The sequence below is a fragment of the Staurois parvus genome, unplaced genomic scaffold (assembly GCF_062004578.1).
Source record: "Staurois parvus isolate SC_StPar_1 unplaced genomic scaffold, SC_StPar_1.0 ptg000694l, whole genome shotgun sequence".
Classification (NCBI taxonomy): domain Eukaryota; kingdom Metazoa; phylum Chordata; class Amphibia; order Anura; family Ranidae; genus Staurois; species Staurois parvus.
Window position 1 is genome coordinate 2447498 of NW_028318490.1, and position 20574 is coordinate 2468071.

At 43.3% G+C, this 20574-nt stretch overlaps 1 protein-coding gene across 2 annotated transcripts in view; it reads left to right on the forward strand.

Annotated features, from left to right (window-relative positions):
- The first annotated feature begins 239 nt into the window (after positions 1–239).
- The window catches only part of MARK2 (microtubule affinity regulating kinase 2), a 207644-nt gene continuing 187309 nt past the window's right edge, over positions 240–20574 (forward strand). Inside the window, exons 1-2 of one of the 2 annotated variants that reach the window (XM_089652805.1) lie at positions 240–1120; positions 4275–4436. In XM_089652805.1, the coding sequence (XP_089508931.1) occupies positions 4398–4436 (39 nt within the window). In that variant the 5' untranslated portion in view covers positions 240–1120; positions 4275–4397. The remainder of the gene's footprint in view (positions 1121–4274; positions 4437–20574) is intronic. The other variant, XM_089652803.1, reaches the window with a different exon arrangement.

Sequence of the window (20574 nt, forward strand, 5' to 3'; positions counted from 1 at the left end):
CACAAAAAGGCTAAGGGAAGTTGTAAAAAAAAAAAAACAAACTTACTGGCAGGATCAACAGGTAACACAACTATGATAAAACAAAGCCCTGCCGGCAGACAACCACATACACAAGCCATCTTCCAGGTGACAGAATTACCTCGCAGGCGCACTGCTCCCACCAAGGTAAAGTCCGGGTATGCGCGCGCAGCTCGACGCCTCGGCCGCCGCTCAATCAGCTGACTTGAAGTTGTGCGTGCGCGCGCACTTCCCCCCTTCCCGTATACAGTACGGAGCCGCGAGGACACTCAGCGCGTGAGCACACACCTGGATAAGGCAGCGAGAGATCAAAGGCGCGCGCTGGGGGAAGGGGGAGGTGGAGCTGCGCGCGAGACCTGGGCGGGAGAATTTACCTGTTTACCCCTCACTCCCTCCTCCCACAGAAGCTGACACCTCTGTACGGGTCCGGCCGCCGCTGTGGGCGGCCCAGCGCTGTTGCTGTTAATTATTAAAAACAAGAGAGACCCAAGAGAGGGAAAGAAAAAAAAAAAGAGGGGGGTTGTCCCGGTGTGTGGTGACGGGAAGCTCAGCCTAGGGAGGGGGTGTGAGCTCACCTGAGTGTGACCGGCGGTGTGCGGGGACTAGTGAGAGGAGGAGCCCCCCCCTTCCCTTATAGAGGACAGGTGTGCCCCCCTCCCTCCTCCTCCTCGGAGTTCCCAGTGTGGGCGGGGCTCGGTGTTCCCTCTCCTGGTAGCAGAGTCCTGCAGGAGAGGTGATAGGTTCCTGGGCCTAGTGAGGGGGCGGAGACTGCACACTCCTTCCCTGGGGCCTACATACACCCTGGGGGGGTTGGTGGTGTCATCCCAGTCTATGTGAGGAGTCCAGGTGTCACCCCTGAGGCCAGTCTGGGAGTCGTCCTGTCAGTCTATAGGAATTCACCCAGCCAGTATGGGCACTGCACACTAGTCCTGCCTGTCCTCACACCCCATTCACCTCACAGCAGTGACTGTCAGGGCTTCCTGTGTGTACTGAGGAGATCCCAGTCTGATCATTTCATCGTGTCCAATGCTGTGTATACAGAGGATATAAAATGTCCACTCGGACCCCACTACCAACTGTGAATGAACGCGATGCTGACCAAGTAAGTGAAAAGGCCGAGAATAAATCTGATGTGCCGTGTCCAGAGACCCCTGTGTGTGCCCCCAACCTCGTCTCCCGTGTGTATCGTGTATTGTTCAGGCGCCTTCACTCTCCCGCAGCGCAGTGTGCCCGCACTTTTCCATAGGCTTCTATTGGGTCCTACGCTTTTGGTGCGTTATTGTAAAGAGCGACAAGAGCCCTGCATGATGCTTTGGTGCACTCATCAAAAAATGCATAGAAGTCTATGGCCTCGTTCACGCCACGGTGCCGAGGCAAGAGTTTTTCTGCAAGGGCACAAAGAAAACCATTGTTTTCTATGTGTACTGTTCACACCAGAACACTGGGATCGCATGTGGAATTTTTTTTGCACAGAGATGTGACATAAGTCTCGGTTCACACTTACCCGCGGTCTGTGGGCTAGCTGCGCTGCAGGAATCACATATGTTCCCCCAGCCAAGTCGCACTGGTCTTTCAGGATTCTGAATGCCACACCACGCATCTAAGAACGCTTGAGGGTGCAGGAACCACAAGGAAAACGCATGATCAAAAAGAACATGCGGTTTTGCTGCGGCTTCGTTTTTACAGAGGTGCAGGCACCTTTTCCTGCGGGATGTACGCAGGCACCTTTTCCTGCGGGATGTACGCAGGCACCTTTTCCTGCGGGATGTACGCAGGCAGCTTTTCCTGCGGGATGTACGCAGGCACCTTTTCCTGCGGGATGTGCGCAGGCACCTTTTCCTGCGGGATGTGCGCAGGCACCTTTTCCTGCGGGATGTGCGCAGGCACCTTTTCCTGCGGGATGTGCGCAGGCACCTTTTCCTGCGGGATGTGCGCAGGCAGCTTTTCCTGCGGGATGTGCGCAGGCAGCTTTTCCTGCGGGATGTGCGCAGGCAGCTTTTCCTGCGGGATGTGCGCAGGCACCTTTTTTTCTGCGGGATGTACGCAGTCACAGCAGCTCATTAAAACGAATGGACGGTCATGCCTGAGCAAACACGGGCCACAAAGCCTTCAGTAGTGTGAACTGAGAGTAAATTCTCTTCAAGGGTACAAAAAAAAAAAATGTTTCCTATGTGTCCTGTTCACACCTTAACACTGGTATCGCATGTGGAATTTTTTTTGCATGGAGATGTGACATAAATCTCAGTTCACAGTTGCCCACAGTCTGTAGGCTAGTTGCAGTGCAGGAATCACATCGGTTTCCGCAGCCAAATCACACTGGTCTTTTAGGATTCTGAATGGTGCCCCCACGCATCTCAGCATGCTTAGGGGTGCAGGAACCACAGGGAAAACACATGATCAAAAACAACATACGGTTTTCCTGCTGCTGCGTTTTTAGTAAGGTGCAGGCACCTTTTTCTGCGGGATACGCAGGCATAGCAGCTCATTAAAACGAATGGATGGTCATGCCCGAGCAAACATGGGCCACAAAGCCTGCAGTAGTGTGAACTGAGAGTAAATTCTCTGCAAGGGTACAAAAAAAAAGTTTTCTATGTGTCCTGTTTACACATTAACACTGCTATCGTGCGGATTTCATTGCGCAGAGATATGCAACATAAATTCTTTGCAAGGTCATCAAAAACCATAGTTTTCTATGTGTCCTGTTCATGCCATAACACTAATATCCCATGCAGATTTTTTTGTGCAGAGATATGTAACAAATTCTCTGCAAGGGCACAAAACAAAAAAAATTGTTTTCTATGTGCCTTGTTCGCACCATAAAAGTGGTATCGTGCAGATTTTTTCTGAGCAGGAATCTGCAACTTGTATGCAGTTTTCAGTGCAGAAAAAACAGACATGACTTCAATATTGTGGTGTGAACAGGGCACATTTTTTGTGCCCTTGCTGAGAGTTTGTTACATATCTCTGCCCAAAAAAAGAAAATCTGCACGTAATATCAGTGTTATGGAGTGAACGGGACACATAGAAAACAATTGTTTTTGTGCCCTTGCAGAAAATGTATGTTGCATATCTCCAAGCAGAGACAAATCTGTATGGGATACAAGTGTTATGGTTTGAACAGGACACATAGAAAACAGTTGCTTTCTTTGTGTTCTTGCAGAGCTGTACATAATAAACACGCACACCTCTGCGCATGGTGTGAACAAGCCTATGCAAGTTAGGTTGCTTTCACACCAGGGGCGGACTGACCATTTGGAAACTCGGGCACTGCCCGAGGGCCCGGGGTCATGAGATGCCCCGGTACCTTTTTCATAGCCTTTTTTTGAGTTTGGGCAAGGACACAGGGGCCCCATGATCCCCTATTGCCCGGGGGCCCCATGGATTGTCAATCCGCCCCTGAAATTCACACTGATCTGTTTTTCTTCTGCTTTTGTGTTTAAAAAAAAAAAAAGCAGAAGAAATATGTGACTATGTATTCCTATGAAGCTCATTGCACTGATCCCTTGCAGATCTTCTACATTTTTAAAAAATCCTGCTTGCTGCATTTTTGGTGCGGTACTAAACTGCGCGAAAAACACACCTCCCATTGAAACTAATAGAAAAGGGAAAAACGCATATGCTTTGCGGTTTTTGTGGGGTTTGAGTTGCATACCTCGTAAAAAAAAAAAACGCACCACAAACGCGGGAAGAATTTGGGGAAAAAAAGCATATGCATTTTAGTTACGGATCAGTGTGAAAGTGGTTTTAATTTGCATGTTTTTTCCATCAGTTTTTATCACTTGTGGTGTGAAAGAGGCCTGTGGGAATGTGTGGGTAACCCACACGAAAGCCACGGGTACACTGTGCTGTGACCACAGCGGGGCAGTGTGACTTACACCACGATTCCAGGCACCTTAAAGATATATTCCAGGTATGGCTATTGTTACATTGTTTTATTTGTCCGGCTTGGATCCTTGTAAATATCAATATATCATACCTGTAGGATCCCTCTAGAACAGGACTTCTCAACCTTTTTGTCATTGAGGAATCCTTGAAATAACACTCAGATCTCAGGGAACCCCTGCTAATAATTACTATACATTCAGCTCTCACAGTACACAGCTTGGTGGGCAGTGGAAAGGAATGCTCTTACACATAAAAAAAAAAAAAAAATCACTGGTTGGTAACTTACCTGAGAGGCAGAAATTGCTGATTGCTTAAAGCCGAAGTTCACCTTTTGAAAAAAAAAAAAAGTAATAAATGCCCTTTTTTTGCAGGTAAAAAACAAATGTGAATTTATTTATGGGCAGCACAGTGGCTAAATGGTTCGCACTTCCACTTGGCAGTACTAGGGTCGTCTGTTCGAATCCCAACCACGGCACCACCTGCTTGGAGTTTGCATGTTCTCCCTGTGCCTCCCACTCTCCAAAGACATGCTGGTAGGTGAATTGGATCCTGTCTAAATTGGCCCTAGTGTGTGTATGTATGAATGTGAGTTAGGGTCTTAGATTGTAGATTTTGAATTGAATGGGGCAGCACAGTGGCTAAATGGTTAGCACTTCTGCCTGGCAGTACTAGAGTCGTTGGTTCGAATCCCAGCCACGGCACCTCCTACCAGGAGTTTACATGTTCTCCCTGTGCCTGTGTGGGTTTCCACCGGGTACTCCGGTTTCCTGCCACACTCCAAAAGACATGCTGGTAGGTTAATTGGATCCTGTCTAAATTGGCCCTTGTATATGAATGTGAGTTCGGGACCTTAGATTGTATGCCACTTGAGGGTTAGGGACTGATGTGAATGTACAATGTATATGTAAAGTGCTGCGTAAAGTGATGGCGCTATAGAAGTACCTGAAATGTATTTTTCTAAGGAGCCTGCAGAGCATTGCACCTCCAATCAACAGATAGCAGGTACAATCTCAGCATCGCTGTCTTCCTGTACCTCGTATGAGCAGGCAGTTACTTGAGAGCAGGAATATCTGTTGACTGCAAGAGCACTCACTAGCGCCCTCACAGTTCATGAGAACTGCAAACCATCAGCTGCAATGGCTGATGGTTCTTGTAGGCATTCATTCACAGGAAACGTTGACTGAATGATGCGGCCGTGTGGGTGGAGCCCCGAGTGGCCGTGGCATTTTTAAATTGTAACAGCGGGTGAAGATCCCTGCTCAGTTTCACAAGGATGGGGGGATAGGGTGGGAGAGTCTGTAAATGCTGCAGCATGTTCCTAAGGTGAACTTTATCCTTTTAAAGGGTTAGTTCACCTTTACTAAAAATAAAATGCCCATGCAGATAAGGGACATATGTAGATAAAGAAAAAAACTGTGCAGCTTTGACAAATTGAATAATACCCTTGCTATTATAGGTGTAAGTCATTTACGTACCTCATGAAGCCTGAGCTAAAAACTCCTAGGATGTTACTAGGACATTGCTAAGCAAGGCCTAGCTATTGCTGTTCACATTGTCATGTTTGAGTTGGTCTTAATTACTTACATTTTCATTATCTACAAACTGGAGGTATTTCTTTATTCATTCAGAGCAGCCATAGTGCTGCTTTATAATGGTGCTAGGAAGAACTACCTGAATATGTTGCATGTTTTGGTAAAGCTACTAAAACTGGCGGTAAAGGATTTTTAAAATCTGGTGCAGGACTTTGTAAAGGGCTATACTGCCAGCAAAGTGGCATGAAAGCTTTCTTGAAGTGTTTTTGAGTGTTCCTGGAACGATAATGTTGTATCTGTTGGCAGGTGTAACACAGTGGGTGTGCCTTAACCACTTCCAGACCGGACACTTTTACCCCCTTCCTGACCAGGGCTATTTTCAGCTTTTAGCGCTATCGCACTTTGAATGACAATTGCGCGGTCATACAACACTGTACCCAAATGAATTTTTTACCATTTTTTTGAGACAGATAAAGCTTTATTATGGTGGTATTTATTCACCACTGGGATTTGTATTTTTTTTGCTATGTTAATGAAATGTCCAAAAATTTTGAAAAAAAGTGGGTTTTTTTTTATAAAATTTTGCAAATAAATAATATTTCATCATAAATCTTAGCCAAAATGTATTCTGTTATCTTTTTAGTAAAAAAAAAAAAAATCCAAATTGGTTTATAACCAAAAAGTATAATTAACCATTTTTTTTTACATTTTTATTTTATTTTTTTATATTATTATTATTTTTTTTTTTTTTACATACTGTCACCCTAGCAGTACAGTGTCACCATGGGGTGATGAAGATTTTTTTTTACACTGATTGCTTTTACACCCATATAGGATGTAAAAGCAATAATTTCTCTTTCTCTCTGTCTGCATTCTTGCACTCATTGAGAAGTACTGAGTGAGCTGTGATTGGTCACAGCTTGTCACATGGTACAAGGCTTTTGTGAATAGCCTTGTACTATGTGACCTCTGTGATCATTCACAGATTTCACACGTAGTAAGCAATGATGTCACAAGTGACATCTTGCTTACTACTTTGCATGTGATCACTGATTGGCCAATCAGTGATCACATGATCGGGACCTTGTACAGAGGTCCCGTCCGACGATCGGTGTTTCACTGTGTCCGGAGGACACAGCGGGCACCGGATCGCAGTGCTGCGTGCTCCCAGGGAGCGCGCACAAGCAGGGTGCGGGGAGGCCGTTTATAAACGGCCACCCCACCCTGCAGTGCCACCGTCCAGCCGTTTATATACAACGGCCGATCGGGAAGTAGTTAAGGCCATTCACACCAGTCTGGGCTGCTGCAGTGTTTAAAGCACACAAGGTGACATACACTATATTGCCAAAAGTATTTGGGATGCCTGCCTTTACACGCACATGAACTTTAATGACATCCCAGTCTTAGTCTGTAGGGTTCAATACTGAGTTGGCCCACCCTTTGCAGCTATAATAGCTTCAACTCTTCTGGGAATTCTGTCCACAAGGTTGAGGAATGTGTCTATGGGAATGTTTGACCATTCTTCCAGAAGAGCATTTGTGAGGTCAGGCACTGATGTCCGATGGATGAGAAGGCCTGGCTCGTAGTCTCCGCTCTAATTCATCCCAAAGGTGTTCTATTGGGTTGAAGTCAGGACTCTGTGCAGGCCAGTCAAGTTCCTACACCCCAAACTCTCTCATCCATGTCTTTATGGACCTTGCTTTGTGCACTGCTGCGCAATCATGTTGGAACAGGAAGGGGCCATCCCCAAACTGTTCCCACAAAGTTGGGAGCATATAATTGTCCAAAATGTCTTGGTATGCTGACATCTTAAGGGTTCCCTTCACTGGAACTAAGGGGCCAAGCCCAACCCCTGAAAGACAACCCCACACCATAATCCCCCTCCACCAAGCTCTACACTTGGCACAATGCAGTCAGGCAAATAACGTTCTACCGGCAACCTCCAAACCCAGACATGTCCATCAAATTGCCAGACAGAGAAACGTGATTTGTCACTTCAGAGAACATGTCTCCACTGCTCTAGAGTCCAGTGGTGATGTGCTTTACACCACTGCATCTGACGCTTTGCATTGGACCCATTCCATGAAGCTCTCTACTATGAACTGTCATGCTAATCTGAAGGCCACACAAAGTTTGGAGGTCTTTAGCTATTGACTCTGCAGACAGTTGGCTACTTCTGCGCACTGTGTGCTTCAGCATGCGCTGACCCCGCTCTGTTATTTTCCATGGCCTATCACTTTGTGGCTGAGTTGCTGTTGTTCTCAGTTGCTTCCACTTTGTTATAATACCACTAACAGTTGAGCGTGGAATATTTAGAGGCATGGAACTTTCACAAATAGGTTGCTACCTGTGCAATTTGTCTATCACGGTGCCACACTTGAATTCACTGAGCTCCTGACAGCGACCCATTCTTTCACAAATGTTTGTAGAAGCAGTCTGTATGCCTAGGTGCTTGATTTTATACACCTTGGAGGTGATTGGAACACTTGAATCCAATGATTTGGAGCGGTGTCCCAAAACTTTTGGCAATATAGTGTGTTGGTTTGCCCATTAACTTTTTACCTTTTTAGATGTATTTATGTAGCGTTGACAATTATGGCATCGCTTTTCATATATCGTAATTCACATCAGTACCTGCCATCAAGGAGCTTACAGTCTAAGGTCTCTATCTCTTATTCATACATACACATATTAGGGCCATACTGTTGGTGGGAGAATTAATGAATTTTTCTCATTTAGCTTGTTGAAAACAGAGCAGTGTATGACAGCATTACCTCAAATGTCTAATCTGTAATCACCACTGTGACATGTTCTGCCAGTGACTCCTTATAGAATTTCTGGAATGTTTACTCACCTCATCTGCATAGGACGCTGTTGGTTTAGTGATGATCTGTTTAGAAAATATTTTTAGGATTAGAATTTTTATTCCTAGGACCTGATTTACTAAACTGTAAAGCTTTGTGAAGAGAAACTGTTTACCTTGAAGTTGAACTAAACCCATCAATTTAATGGTTTCAAAAAAAGTTCCTTTCTCGGCATTCCGGGAAAGCTAACTGTCACATTTGCTTGTGTTCTCAGCCAAACCGTCAAACCAATAAATGTCTGGTGTCATAACTGGTCACATGTGCAACATCATGGAAGTTGAAGATCAAACAGAGGCTAAGATGGCAGCTTCCTTGGTTGAAAAGGATAAAGGAAGGCTTAGTTCCACTTTAACCTCCTGTCATGTTTGGGTGAAACACACAAGTTTCAAAAAACATTCATGTGCCGGGAATGTAACTGTCACATTTGCGTGTGCTCTCAACCAAACCGTCAAGCCATCAAATGTTTCTCAACTGATCACATGTGCAGCATCATGGCAGTTGAAGATCAAACAGAGGCTAAAATGGCCACTTCCTTGGCTGAAAAGCATAGGAGGGTTTAGTTCCCTTACTATGTCAATAAATAACACTGGGGAAATTTGCTAAAATCAGGGCAGACAGAATCTGGGGTAGCTGTAATAACCAGTCAGGTGCTATCTTCAGTCCAGTTAAGCTTTGGAAGAAGCCAATTGGTTGCCATGCACAGCTGCTCATTGTATCCTCATAATCGTATGAGGTTAATACATACTAGTGTTTAGTATATGAATACATTGTTCATTTATTTTGCTTTTTTAGTGTTCGTTTTCCCACATTTCTGTGCAGATCAATCTGTCCAGCCAAAGTGACAGGCACTGGGACAGTTTACAATACCTCCTGGGCTTCTTATAATGGTTAGCTCCATTGAAGCAGCATGGTTGCTACCAAAAATAAGAGATCTAATACTATTCTGATGTGGCAAATCCAACACAAACACTTTACTCCTGCGCTAGGAAAGGACTCAGTAGACCCAATAGGAATGTTCTGGAATTTTCTGGAATATGCACTGCTTGCTGCCCTCAACAGAGCGGTTGGAATGTTCTGGAATTTTCTGGAATATGCACTGCTTGCTGCCCTCAACAGACCGGGGTGGTCCGAATACACTGGATACAAATGGAGAAACAGAAAAAGGGCGCACCGACCTAGTGCATTATCGTTTAAAATAATTTATTAAAGAAACAAAAATAGGTATCATACTCACAATGGACATAATAACACAGGCATGTCAAACTGAACAAGGTGTATGATCCAAACAACATCTGAGTCCATACGATGGAACCCTGGATGACCAACTGGCTAACGCGTTTCGAGGACACAACCTCTTCCTCAGAGCCAACCAGCTCTGAGGAAGAGAATGTGAGCTTTATTACGCAATTGCATCATAACAACTGAAGCAACGTTTCGGAGGCACACAGGACCACTTCATCAGGAACGTGCTCACATGCCTGGTGAAGGGGTCTTGCCAAGCTCCAAAATGTTGCTTCAGTTGTTATGATGTGATCACTTAATAAAGCTTATCAACCATTCTGAAGATCCCTGGTGTGCTGGTGACATACTTTCACTTTGAATGCCTTTGGTTTCCAGCCGGTGGTCGCTGCAGCACCCATCTATGTGTACAGCCATTCTGCATGAACATGTGCTTTGGGAACACCGGGTTTGCTGTAGTAATGTAGGGGTCAGTAGATGGAGATACATTGCTCAGTAGGGATCCAGGCATTTGACACTCCAGGAGGAATGTTTGGTGGCCATAGCTTTTGATGAGAGGCCTGCCTCAGAGGAATGTATTATGGCTTTTGGAGGAAACTAAATATTTTGCTTTGTTATGCTGAACTACATATACTTATCAGAATACATTTTTTGTGAAATTTTTTTTTTTTTTCCCCTTTGGGGTGAAAGATTTGCCAGACATCCCTGACTATAAATGGACATCTTTAGACCATATATTCAGTTTGCATACCATAAGGTAGCAAAGCCCTTTTGGGTATACTTATATTTTTACGTTCGTCACATATATAAAAAAGCTTACAGTGGCAATAAGTAGCTGTGTAATTACTGTTTTCACTGATAGATCAGGTCAGGACATTTTGGATGTTGTAGAATGATCATCGTTTTGTAGGAATTCCTGTAAACCGCTTTAAAAAAATAAGCAGTGCTTCTGATTTCGAGGTTTGCTTGCAATCATCATACGGTCTCTGATGTGCTAGAGGATAACAAGTGCCTTAGGCTGTCGGAGGTACTCATTACTGCACAGGGAGGTTTTTCTAACTTGAACGCTGCAGGATTCCGTCTCAAGCTGGGCCAAGATCACTGGTTGGGACCCTGGTGGGTACATCTCTCCCGCCCCCAGCTGACAGCTACATTTGCCTGAGCAGATTTTGTTTATTTCAGAAACCGACAGAGAAAAAGTAATGCAGAATTGCTCTTCCTTTCAGGGGTTTCTCTGAAAGAATGGATGGAGAACTTAGGGGTTTGCCAATAGGTGTGCAATAAGTCAGGATTTTGGCTTTTGGGGTGGTTTGGAATCTTGGAAGCCAGGACACGTATCATTCGATTCTGAGAGTTAGGAATAAGCTGATTGAGGTCTGCAGATATTTACCTGTAACTAGCATTTTCAGGTTTAGAGTTTAGTATTGGCACTCTCTACGGTTTCAGTTAGTTCTGCTTCAGGATGAACCTGCAGATGTTTAGGATCCTTTCACGTAGGTGATCTGAGCAGGTTCGGCTGGCAGTTTTTCAGGCAGACCTGCAGATGGTACATGCATTCCTATGGACCGGCGGATGTAAATGGACTTCTTCACGGATCAAGCCCACTAAAAAAAAAATGGAGGTGGACTTTGTTCTCTTCTTTTTGGGTAGACCAGATTGGAGGCAGCCGGGTGTAAACGGACAGCAGAGTCTATTTATTCCTGAGCACCCATGGAGCACTCTGCTCTGATCAGCAAAGGATCTGTGAGTGGATACCCTGCTGATCAGAATACAAACCGCCCGTTTGAAAGGGCCCTAACTATTCAGACTCCAATAGTTGCGGTCTTATCTAAAGTGGACAAAAAGGTTTTGCTAAAAAGAAGAGACTTGGTGCCATAAGTTTGAAATTACCATTTTATTTCAGGAAGAGGCTATGTAGATCCTCATTTGGATGCTACATTACAGTTGGGGCCCATTCACCCCACAAAGCTTTGCATGGTTTGTCACTTGGTTGTGGTGCATTAAACAGTCCATTGAAAGTAGCACAGCAAACCACTTGAAAGTAGGTTAAGCAGCATTTTATTGCAGTGTTAGCGCATGGGTTTTAAAGTTGCAGTGCCATTCACAATGAATGTCTCCTCAGTGCACCAACACATGTAACGTGCTCTGTGGTAACTTGCATCTTGTCATAATACAATGGTGTGACTCGGTCCAAAGAAAGAGGCCCCTTTTAGTGTTTCCTGTTCCAGGGATGTGAGATATTATTATATTTACCTTGTTTATACTGCTCTGTGAATATTAGGTTTGAGTAGTGTAAGTAAATGTGCCATGGTAAGGGGTACCCAGAAATAAATGCCGCGTACATTTCTAGCCAATCAACTTATATTAAAATTCCTAATGCTCTATGTAATCAGTGTGTCATTTCTATCAGTGATCTATTATTATTATTTTCCAAATAGAAGTTTGTGCCTGTGGAATGTAGCATAACTGGACTTGCAAGGTAGATTTGTGTTATTACCCTAAAAAGTAGTGTCTCATGTTTGTAATAGTATATTGCCAAATTGATTAGTCTTGGCTGGTTTGTGGCCTTTATGTAGTAATTTCATACTGGAAGTTGGGTGTTATTTTGTAGAGGTCTGTTTTATAAAAATCTTTATTTGCTACCCCTTGATGTTGTACTTCACTGAGATTTTGTGTAATTTTACAGGTCCTTATTCTGTTGACTTGAGAAACCCCAAATAAAAAGCCGTGAGGTTTAATGGGCTACAGTCAGGTCCATAAATATTGGGACATCGACACAATTCTAACATTTTTGGCTCTATACAACTGTTGTGAAGGGTGTTTTTCTTCACCAGGGAAAGAATTCTTCGGTCATCCACCACAGTTGTGTTCCGTGGTCTTCCGGGTCTTTTGGTGTTGCTGAGCTCACCGGTGCGTTCCTTCTTTTTAAGAATGTTTCAAACAGTTGTTTTGGCCACGCCTAATGTTTTTGCTGTCTCTGATGGGTTTGTTTTATTTTTTCAGCCTAATGATGGCTTGCTTCACTGATAGTGACAGCTCTTTGGATCTCATCTTGAGAGTTGACAGCAACAGATTCCAAATGCAAATAGCACACTTGAAATGAACTCTGGACCTTTTATCTGCTCATTGTAATTGGGATAATGAGGGAATAACACACACCTGGCCATGGAACAGCTGAGAAGCCAATTGTCCCATTACTTTTGGTCCCTTAACAAGTGGGAGGCACATATGCAAACTGTTGTAATTCCTACACCGTTCACCTGATTTGGATGTAAATACCCTCAAAATAAAGCTGACAGTCTGCAGTTAAAGCACATCTTGTTCATTTCATTTCAAATCCATTGTGGTGGTGTTTAGAGCCAAAATGTTAGAATTGTCGATGTCCCAATATTTATGGACCTGACTGTATATAAAATGTAGAGTTAGAGCAGCAGAAAAGTGGCTTTTTAACCTACATTCTAATATAAATATATATATATAAATAAAATTGTGTGTGTTAAAAAAAAAAAAAAATGTTATATTTGTGATGCCTGGGTTTAAAAAAAGTGATTTCTTTTTACTTGTTTTTAAACAGGGAAAAAATCCATTAAAAAAGAAAACTAATTATCACAGTGATGTGATAATGGAAGCTAATAAGACACCATGGTAAATGATGTTCCTGACTTTGACACTTTCTTGTATTTTTTTTTTTTTTACCATTCTCACCTTTTTATTTATTAGGTCTTAAAAGAAAAATCGTAAATTAAAAATATTCTGTTTAAAATGACAGTAAAATGGTGTGATGAAAAACAAAAGAGCAAAATCAAATGTGAGAAAATGTATAAACCAACCAAAATATTAGTAACTGGATTGTGCACGTATGTCTCTCCCTATTAAAGTGAAGGTAAATTGACCAAAGGGAAAAGGCCAAAAACTGGACTTTAGAGGCACTGCAACAATATTCATTAAAATTGTTTCTTTATTTGAATGTATACTATTACACAGCAATACGGCATATTTGTATGGATCAAAACTTTTATGTATCTACGATATTTGTAACGACATAGAATGCATCACCCCAATGGGGGTCTCGCATTCCTAGCAGATGTTTTTATGCATTGCTGTATAATGGTATACAGTAAGTTCAAACAAAGAAACCATTTTAATGAATATTGTTGCAGTGCCAATGAAGTCCAATTTTTTTTTGCCTTTTCCCTTTGGTCGATTTACATTAGCTTTATTAGGACGTGGCACTCGGAAGCCTTTTTCATATCCCCACAGTTGTCACTCTGTGTTGGGTATTGTTTACCTCCCTATTAAAGTGGTTGTAAAGGTAGGTTTTTTTTTTTCTTTTTTTTTTTTTACCTTAATGCCTTTTCTGCATTAAGGAAAAATAAAAAACCTTTTGTGTGTTCCCAGTTCCCCTTCTACTTATTGGAGCCCAATCTGAATCCAGCACTGTGCCCCAGAGCCGCGGTGCTCTTCTCTCACTCCTCATTTGACATTAAGGCAGCAGCGGGAGCCATTGGCTCCTGCTGTTGTCAATCAAATCCTGTGAAGAGGGGCGGGGCTGAGCTGCTCTGTGTGTGTATTGGTAGAGATACAGAGCTCAGCTCGGGATCAACACCACGCGAGTGCCTCCATAGCAAATGGCCTGCTGTGGGTGCACTTGGCAGGGGCAAAGAGCCTGGAGTGCTTGTGGGGTCCCGAGAAGAAGAGTGTCTGGGCTGCTCTATGCAAAACCATTATGCAGAGCAGGTAAGTATAACTTTTTTTTTTTTTTTATGTTTTCAATCACTTTTGGTGGGGGTGCTATTGGAGCTGTCCATAGAAGCATGGTATTTTTTTGACTGTACCATAGTAACATATCCTCTGGATAAGTCAGCAATACCTCATTACATTGTTTGATGTATGTGTTTGTTTGGGGTTTCTTCAGCCCCCATAGGCAATTAGAGGCACTCCAGAGGTGCTCTGAACAGAAGAGCATGTAGGGAATCGTGCACCTTAGGGTCGTGGCTGTTTTCTGGAAGAGTTGGGCTCTAATTACACAGGTGTTTAGCTATGTTGCGAATCCCAGTGACAATAAATCTACTGTTGCCTGGGCTGACAGCTATGCCAATCTATACAGCCGCTCAGCCTGTACAGTTCAGTGACAGGCTGTCAGCGGCAGCAGCTATTGGTGCCTACATTTACCTGCAGTGACAGTTTAAAAAAAAAATGAATTTAAAGTGCCCTGGCCCCCCCCATGTTTGCGCACAAAGGCAAAGACGCGTTTCGGTTCGGCACACACGCAAATAGCGAGGTGCGGTATGGTTGGCTTTAATTCTAAAAAAACCTCCTCTGTAAATCTAAAGTGGTAACCTGTCAAGGCTTTTAAAGCATCTCCTCCTCTCTCCCCTAAACCCCCCCTCCCTCAAAATCAAATAACACTTTGTTGGGGGGAGGGATAAGCATGTACCTGGTGTCAAAGCCGAGTGCCCACAGTTAGCCAGAGACAGAAGACCGAGGGGAGGAACAGCTTGGGTGAGCACATCGCTGAATCCTGGGACAAGTGAGTGTTTATTAAATGTCAGCAGCTACAAAAACTGTAGCTGCTGATTTTTAATAAACACAAAAATAACTGGAGCTCTTCTTTAACTTCATTTTGTTTTGGTAGTATAAATGTAGCAATTGGAGCTTGGTGAGTCTGTTACAGTGTGAGGCTAGATAATTCACTGTGCTTCCTGTTTGTCACTTTTTGTAATTTCCTCTTCAGCACATGGCAGGCCTTGCTTGATGAAGACTACGTCATACTTGATGTAGTCTACCAGAGTCTCTGAACCACAGGTATGTGTACTGCTAGGCGCTGTCATCTGTTTAAAGAAAAAAGTAAACCGAATAGGTGCTGCTGGTCAGTAATCACTTGACAATACAGTGTACTAAAGTGACTCCACACACTATTACTCTAGCATTAGTGTACAGGACTGTTAGAAATGTTTTTTTTTTTTCCTTTCATATAATTATGCTTCCTTGCCTCTTATTCCATGTTTTTGACTTCTGGCTAACTATTTTAAAATAGTCCTTGTTCTCAAGGTCCAGTATATCTTTATCTCCTGTAGTTTTGGTTCTGAGCAATGCAGAACAAACTCACCTGAGTAAATGTTTCCAATTTGGCCACACAGGGAGAAAAAAAACTCTAGACTTCTGTTATTCACATCCTGTCATTTCACTGCTCTGTAACAGCAACACTGATTGCCCTTCACAGCATATAGGTAACTACCAGAATGCACAATGCAGGTCTGTTTCCCTGCTTTCAGAAAGCTGACATCAGAAATGACAAGTCTATTATACATTCTCCTATGATTAGGTTGAATTGTACAGAAGTCTTGGAATTTCTTCCACATGTAAGATTCAGTCCTAAAAATTGGATGAGTTTATATCCAATAGTGATTGGATCTAAGTGAATGAGAATATGTATTGTGACAGTGCGAGGTCCTGACCCTGTGAAAATCTTTGTAGAAAGGACACAAGTTTGTGAGACTCTGGAATATCCGCTTTAGTAGACCACTGTTTTTACAGCCGGATTTTGGTATTCCCAGATTGGGCCGTGAAGTTTGGAGAATTCAGAATGCATTGGAAGGGAAGAAATATCCCACCTATTATCCAGGTCTTGCTGAAGACCAGCAGAGTGTGTGTCGAGGCATGCACAGCCCTTATAATGATAGACTTGGGCATAGCTCAGGGGGGACAGGCGTGGGCTCCCATCAGGGGGACAGGCGTGGGCTCCCATCAGGGGGACAGGCGTGGGCTCCCATCAGGGGGACAGGCGTGGGCTCCCATCAGGGGATGTGCACCACTTGAGAGACAGGACTCCCTGCTGGAGGAGAAATTCCTTACCCACAGGACTGAGAGGGTCAAGGCGTCTATAGAGTCCAAGAGACTGGGAAAGTTGGGCCAACTAGGTGAGTCTAGGGGACTGCTGCAGTCTGGAAATCTTGGAGGGGGGAGAGAGAGCCCAGAGTGCTAGGAGATCCTCTATTGAGAGGCTGCAGAAGAGGGAGCTAGGTGGCTTGGCGTTATTTGTGTTACTTGTTTTGATGGTGGAAACACATGTGGGAACGTTTTCTGTTGAAATTTTGTGTTTATAGTGATTCTAAAGTATTTTTTTTATTTTTACCTGAATGCGTTCTCTGCATTGAGGTAAAAAAAGAACCCGTGTCCAGGATCCCCTAGCACCCCATTCGAAGCTAGCAGATGCACGTTTTGTCATGTGCTAAAACACGTGGTAAAAAACTGCCCAGCTCTGCGCCCCTTGAAAAAGGTACAAGAGACTTACTGGAGAATGGGTTACCCTATGATGTCCCTATGCTGTGAAAAAACATACATTAGCATATTGGTTCCCTTTACCGTGTATGTTTGTGTGAGATAAGATATATATAGATATATATATATATATATATATATATATATATATATATATATATATATATATATATATATATTTCACTAAATTCCTTCATAGAGAGCCAGTGCACACCAATATAATTAAAGAAAAAAAAGTTGATTATAAAAATGTAAAATTACTATATTTCTCATTATTCACCTGGTTCACATTAATGTGGTGCAGTTGCAGTGCAATTCTGATGCGATTTTTACATTTCTGCTCTGGATAATTTTGTGGCATTAGAAATGGGTGTCTTGCACTTACCTATATGTTTTCTCTGCTATTTCCATTTAAGTCTATGGGGCTCAAAAATGTACTGCATCAAACACAAACCAGACCGTTCTAGAAATCGCATTGCATTTGGAATGCATTGGTGTGATTGACCTCCATCGAAAGCCATGTTATCTTCCTTGACATGCGAATCTATGCAATCTGGAACACATCAGATTTGCATCACAGCTATTTCACACTGATGCAGTGCGATTTCTGTGTGATTCTGCATCGATTCTGATGCGTTTTTACAAAGCTGCGATTTCTGTTCTGGCTAATTTTGTGACATTAGAAATGGGTGTATCTTGCATTGCATTTGAACACCTATGCCTTTACATTGCTGTTCCCATTCAAGTCTGTGGGGCTCAAAAACACACCACACCTCACCAAACACACACAGGACCCTTTTGGAAATTGCATTAGGAATGCATAGATGTGCATGACCTTCATAGAAAGCCATGTTATCTCTCTTGACATGCAAATCTATGTGTTTTGGAATGCATCAGAACCACTTCAGATTTGCATCAGTGTGACCCAGGGCTTAGCGTGAACCTGTTAAGGAAGTTACAAAGCTAAAGGGCATCTGCTGATTAGGGAGCTGAAATTGTTTTTTACATTGTAGAGCAAGCCAGGTTTGGGTTCCCAGGATTATTGGGAGGATATCAGCAGCTCCAGGCCTTCTTTTATTATTATTATACAGGATTTATATAGCACCAACAGTTTGCTCAGCTCTTTACAATATAAAGGGAAACAATACGGCAACAATACAGTTCAATACAAGAGTGTAAGGAGGGCCTGATCCTGGGAGCTTACAATCTAATACGGAGGGGCTGGTGGTAGACGAGGTAATAACTGTGGGGAATGGAATGATGTGAGAAATGGAGGATTCGGTTATTAGCTGAAGGCAGGATAGGTTTCCCTGAGGAGATAGGTTTTTAGGGATCGCCTAAAAGTGGGCAGAGTAGATGCTAGGTCTGACAGATTGGTGTAGAGCGTTCCATAGGATGGGGGAGGCTCTGGAGAAGTCCTGAGTACGAGCAGGAGAGGAGGAGACAAGGGAGCTAGAGAGCAGGAGGTCGTTGGAGGGGCGGAGAGGATGGTTTGGGTGATATTTGGAGACAAGATTGGTGATGTAATTTGCGGCAGAGTTATAAATGGCTTTATATGTCAATGTTTTGAATTTTATTTGTTGGGCAATGGGAAACCAGTGGAGGGATTGGCGGAGAGGGATGGCAGACATGGAGCTGTTGGTAAGGTGGATGAGTCTGGCAGCAGCATTCATGATAGACTGAAGAGGGGATAGCCTGCGATTGGGTAGGCCAATGAGGAGGGAGTTACAATAGTTAAGGCGAGAGATAACAAGGGAGTGAATAAGTTGCTTAGTGGTTTCAGAGGTTAAGAACGGGCGTATCTTGTAGATGTTGCGGAGGTGAAGTCTACAAGATTTGGACAGTGATTTGGATTTGGGGCTGAAAGGACAGATGGGAGTCCAGGGTTACACCTAGCACCCTGGCATGAAGGGAGGGATTGATCTTGATGGAGAAGTCAGGGGAGGGGGCACGGCTGGAGGGAATAGTATGAGCTCCGTTTTAGAAAGATTGAGTTTGTGGAAGTGGAGTGACATCCATGCTGATATATCAGTTAGTAATATGAGAGGAGACTGAAGGGGTGAGATGAGGAGTAGAGAGCTAAATTTGGGTGTCCTCCGCATACTACCAGTATACATACTAGAACCATATACTTCACTGCCACTGCGTTGAGCTTACACATGACAATAAGAAGGCGTTTTTGTTTCCCTAGTTGTGCAGAGAACTGGTTTCTCTTGTAATGTACTGTCTGGGGGCAGGGAGCTTTCTTTCTAGCATTCTTTAGGAAGCAGGGAAGGGAGAGTGATGTGATAAAATCTTACTAGAGCTGCCTCTGATTTACTTACTGCCTGTGTTTTGTTACTCTTCTGTTAAAACAAGTGAACCGTGTGTGGTGGCGATGAACGGTTGTAAGCCAGTACCCATGTGATGTGTGCCCACTTCTACAGAATGGGGCTATTGGGAATTGTTACTGGTTTGGACATATGTATGGGGAAATGTGTGCATTTACAGTTTCTTAGTAAGATTTACAAGGTACAAGAGTAAACATAGTATAGGCCATACATGTGCTAGTAAGCAATCATCGATTCTGTTGTTTTAAAGGCTCTTTTCTTGAAAACAATCATTCGAATCCAGAAAGAAAAGTTTCTTTAGTTGAATTGGACCGGATTCTTTGCTAGGACCAGTCCTTTCATTTCTAGGAAAGCAATCGTTTTACCAGTTCTATTATTTGTATGGGTGACATTGCCTAAATGTGTTGGGTTCACTGGTGTAGGTAACCTGTTGTCTGATGCCAGAAGAAATATAAGCAGATTATTAAATTGTGAAGAAAGGACCCTGACATGGTCAAGGGTCAGAAATATGAATGTTTAATGCAGTGTTAAACCCAAGACCAAAAAAATATATTGCAGCTTGCCAGTCATTCGATGTTGCGGCTGCGTTTCGGGTTTCTTTCTTTTTTTTGTTTTCTATGTTGCCTATGGTCACCTAGTGATCTGGCCAACAACACTTGTTTTAGGGCTGGTTCATACTGGAATGCGTGTGTTTTTCTCAGTCCTTCATAATTTGGTTTTGACAGTCCATTCATTTGGCTGGGCTGCAAAACTGAATGTGCAAAAGAAGATGAAGCACTATTTTTGCAAATTGCACCACACCAAACATGGTACTGCGATAGTATGTGGTTTGGTGACCACAAACAGTTAATTTGTGAGATGCGCTTGGGCTACCAGTAACCATTAATTGGCACTCTTGCGTACTTTGTAAGAGCTGTGCATTCATGTGAGGTGCAGAAAATGCACATGGAATCACCTTTCCTGTACCACCTTCTGGTGTGAACGGGCACTTAGAGTGCCTACACGCTGGATAGAAGAGCAACAAAAACATCTTATGACCGCAACATTGTCAGTCTGGGGGTAAGGGGAGTGTTAGATGTACTAGCAGATTTAAATACACTAACAAATTGAAGCCAAACCCCCAGCTTACACTTGGCAGTTACAGCAACAGTTTTGTTCTTTTTGGGATAAATGTTTTACATAAAAGCTGATCATTGTAAGCATTTTGCCGCTGTTAAATGTTTCGACTCATCCCTGTAAGGGTATGTTAACCAAAATGCAGTGCAGGAAACCTGTGTTCCATGTGCGTTTCCCAAACCACATTCAAAAGCCACTGCAGTTGTGATCTGCAGCAGGTGTCAGTATTAACTTGATGACAACCCAAATGCAGGTCACAAACGCAGTGTGTTTGCCTGCACCCGGTCACAGTAGTACCATGTGATCCAG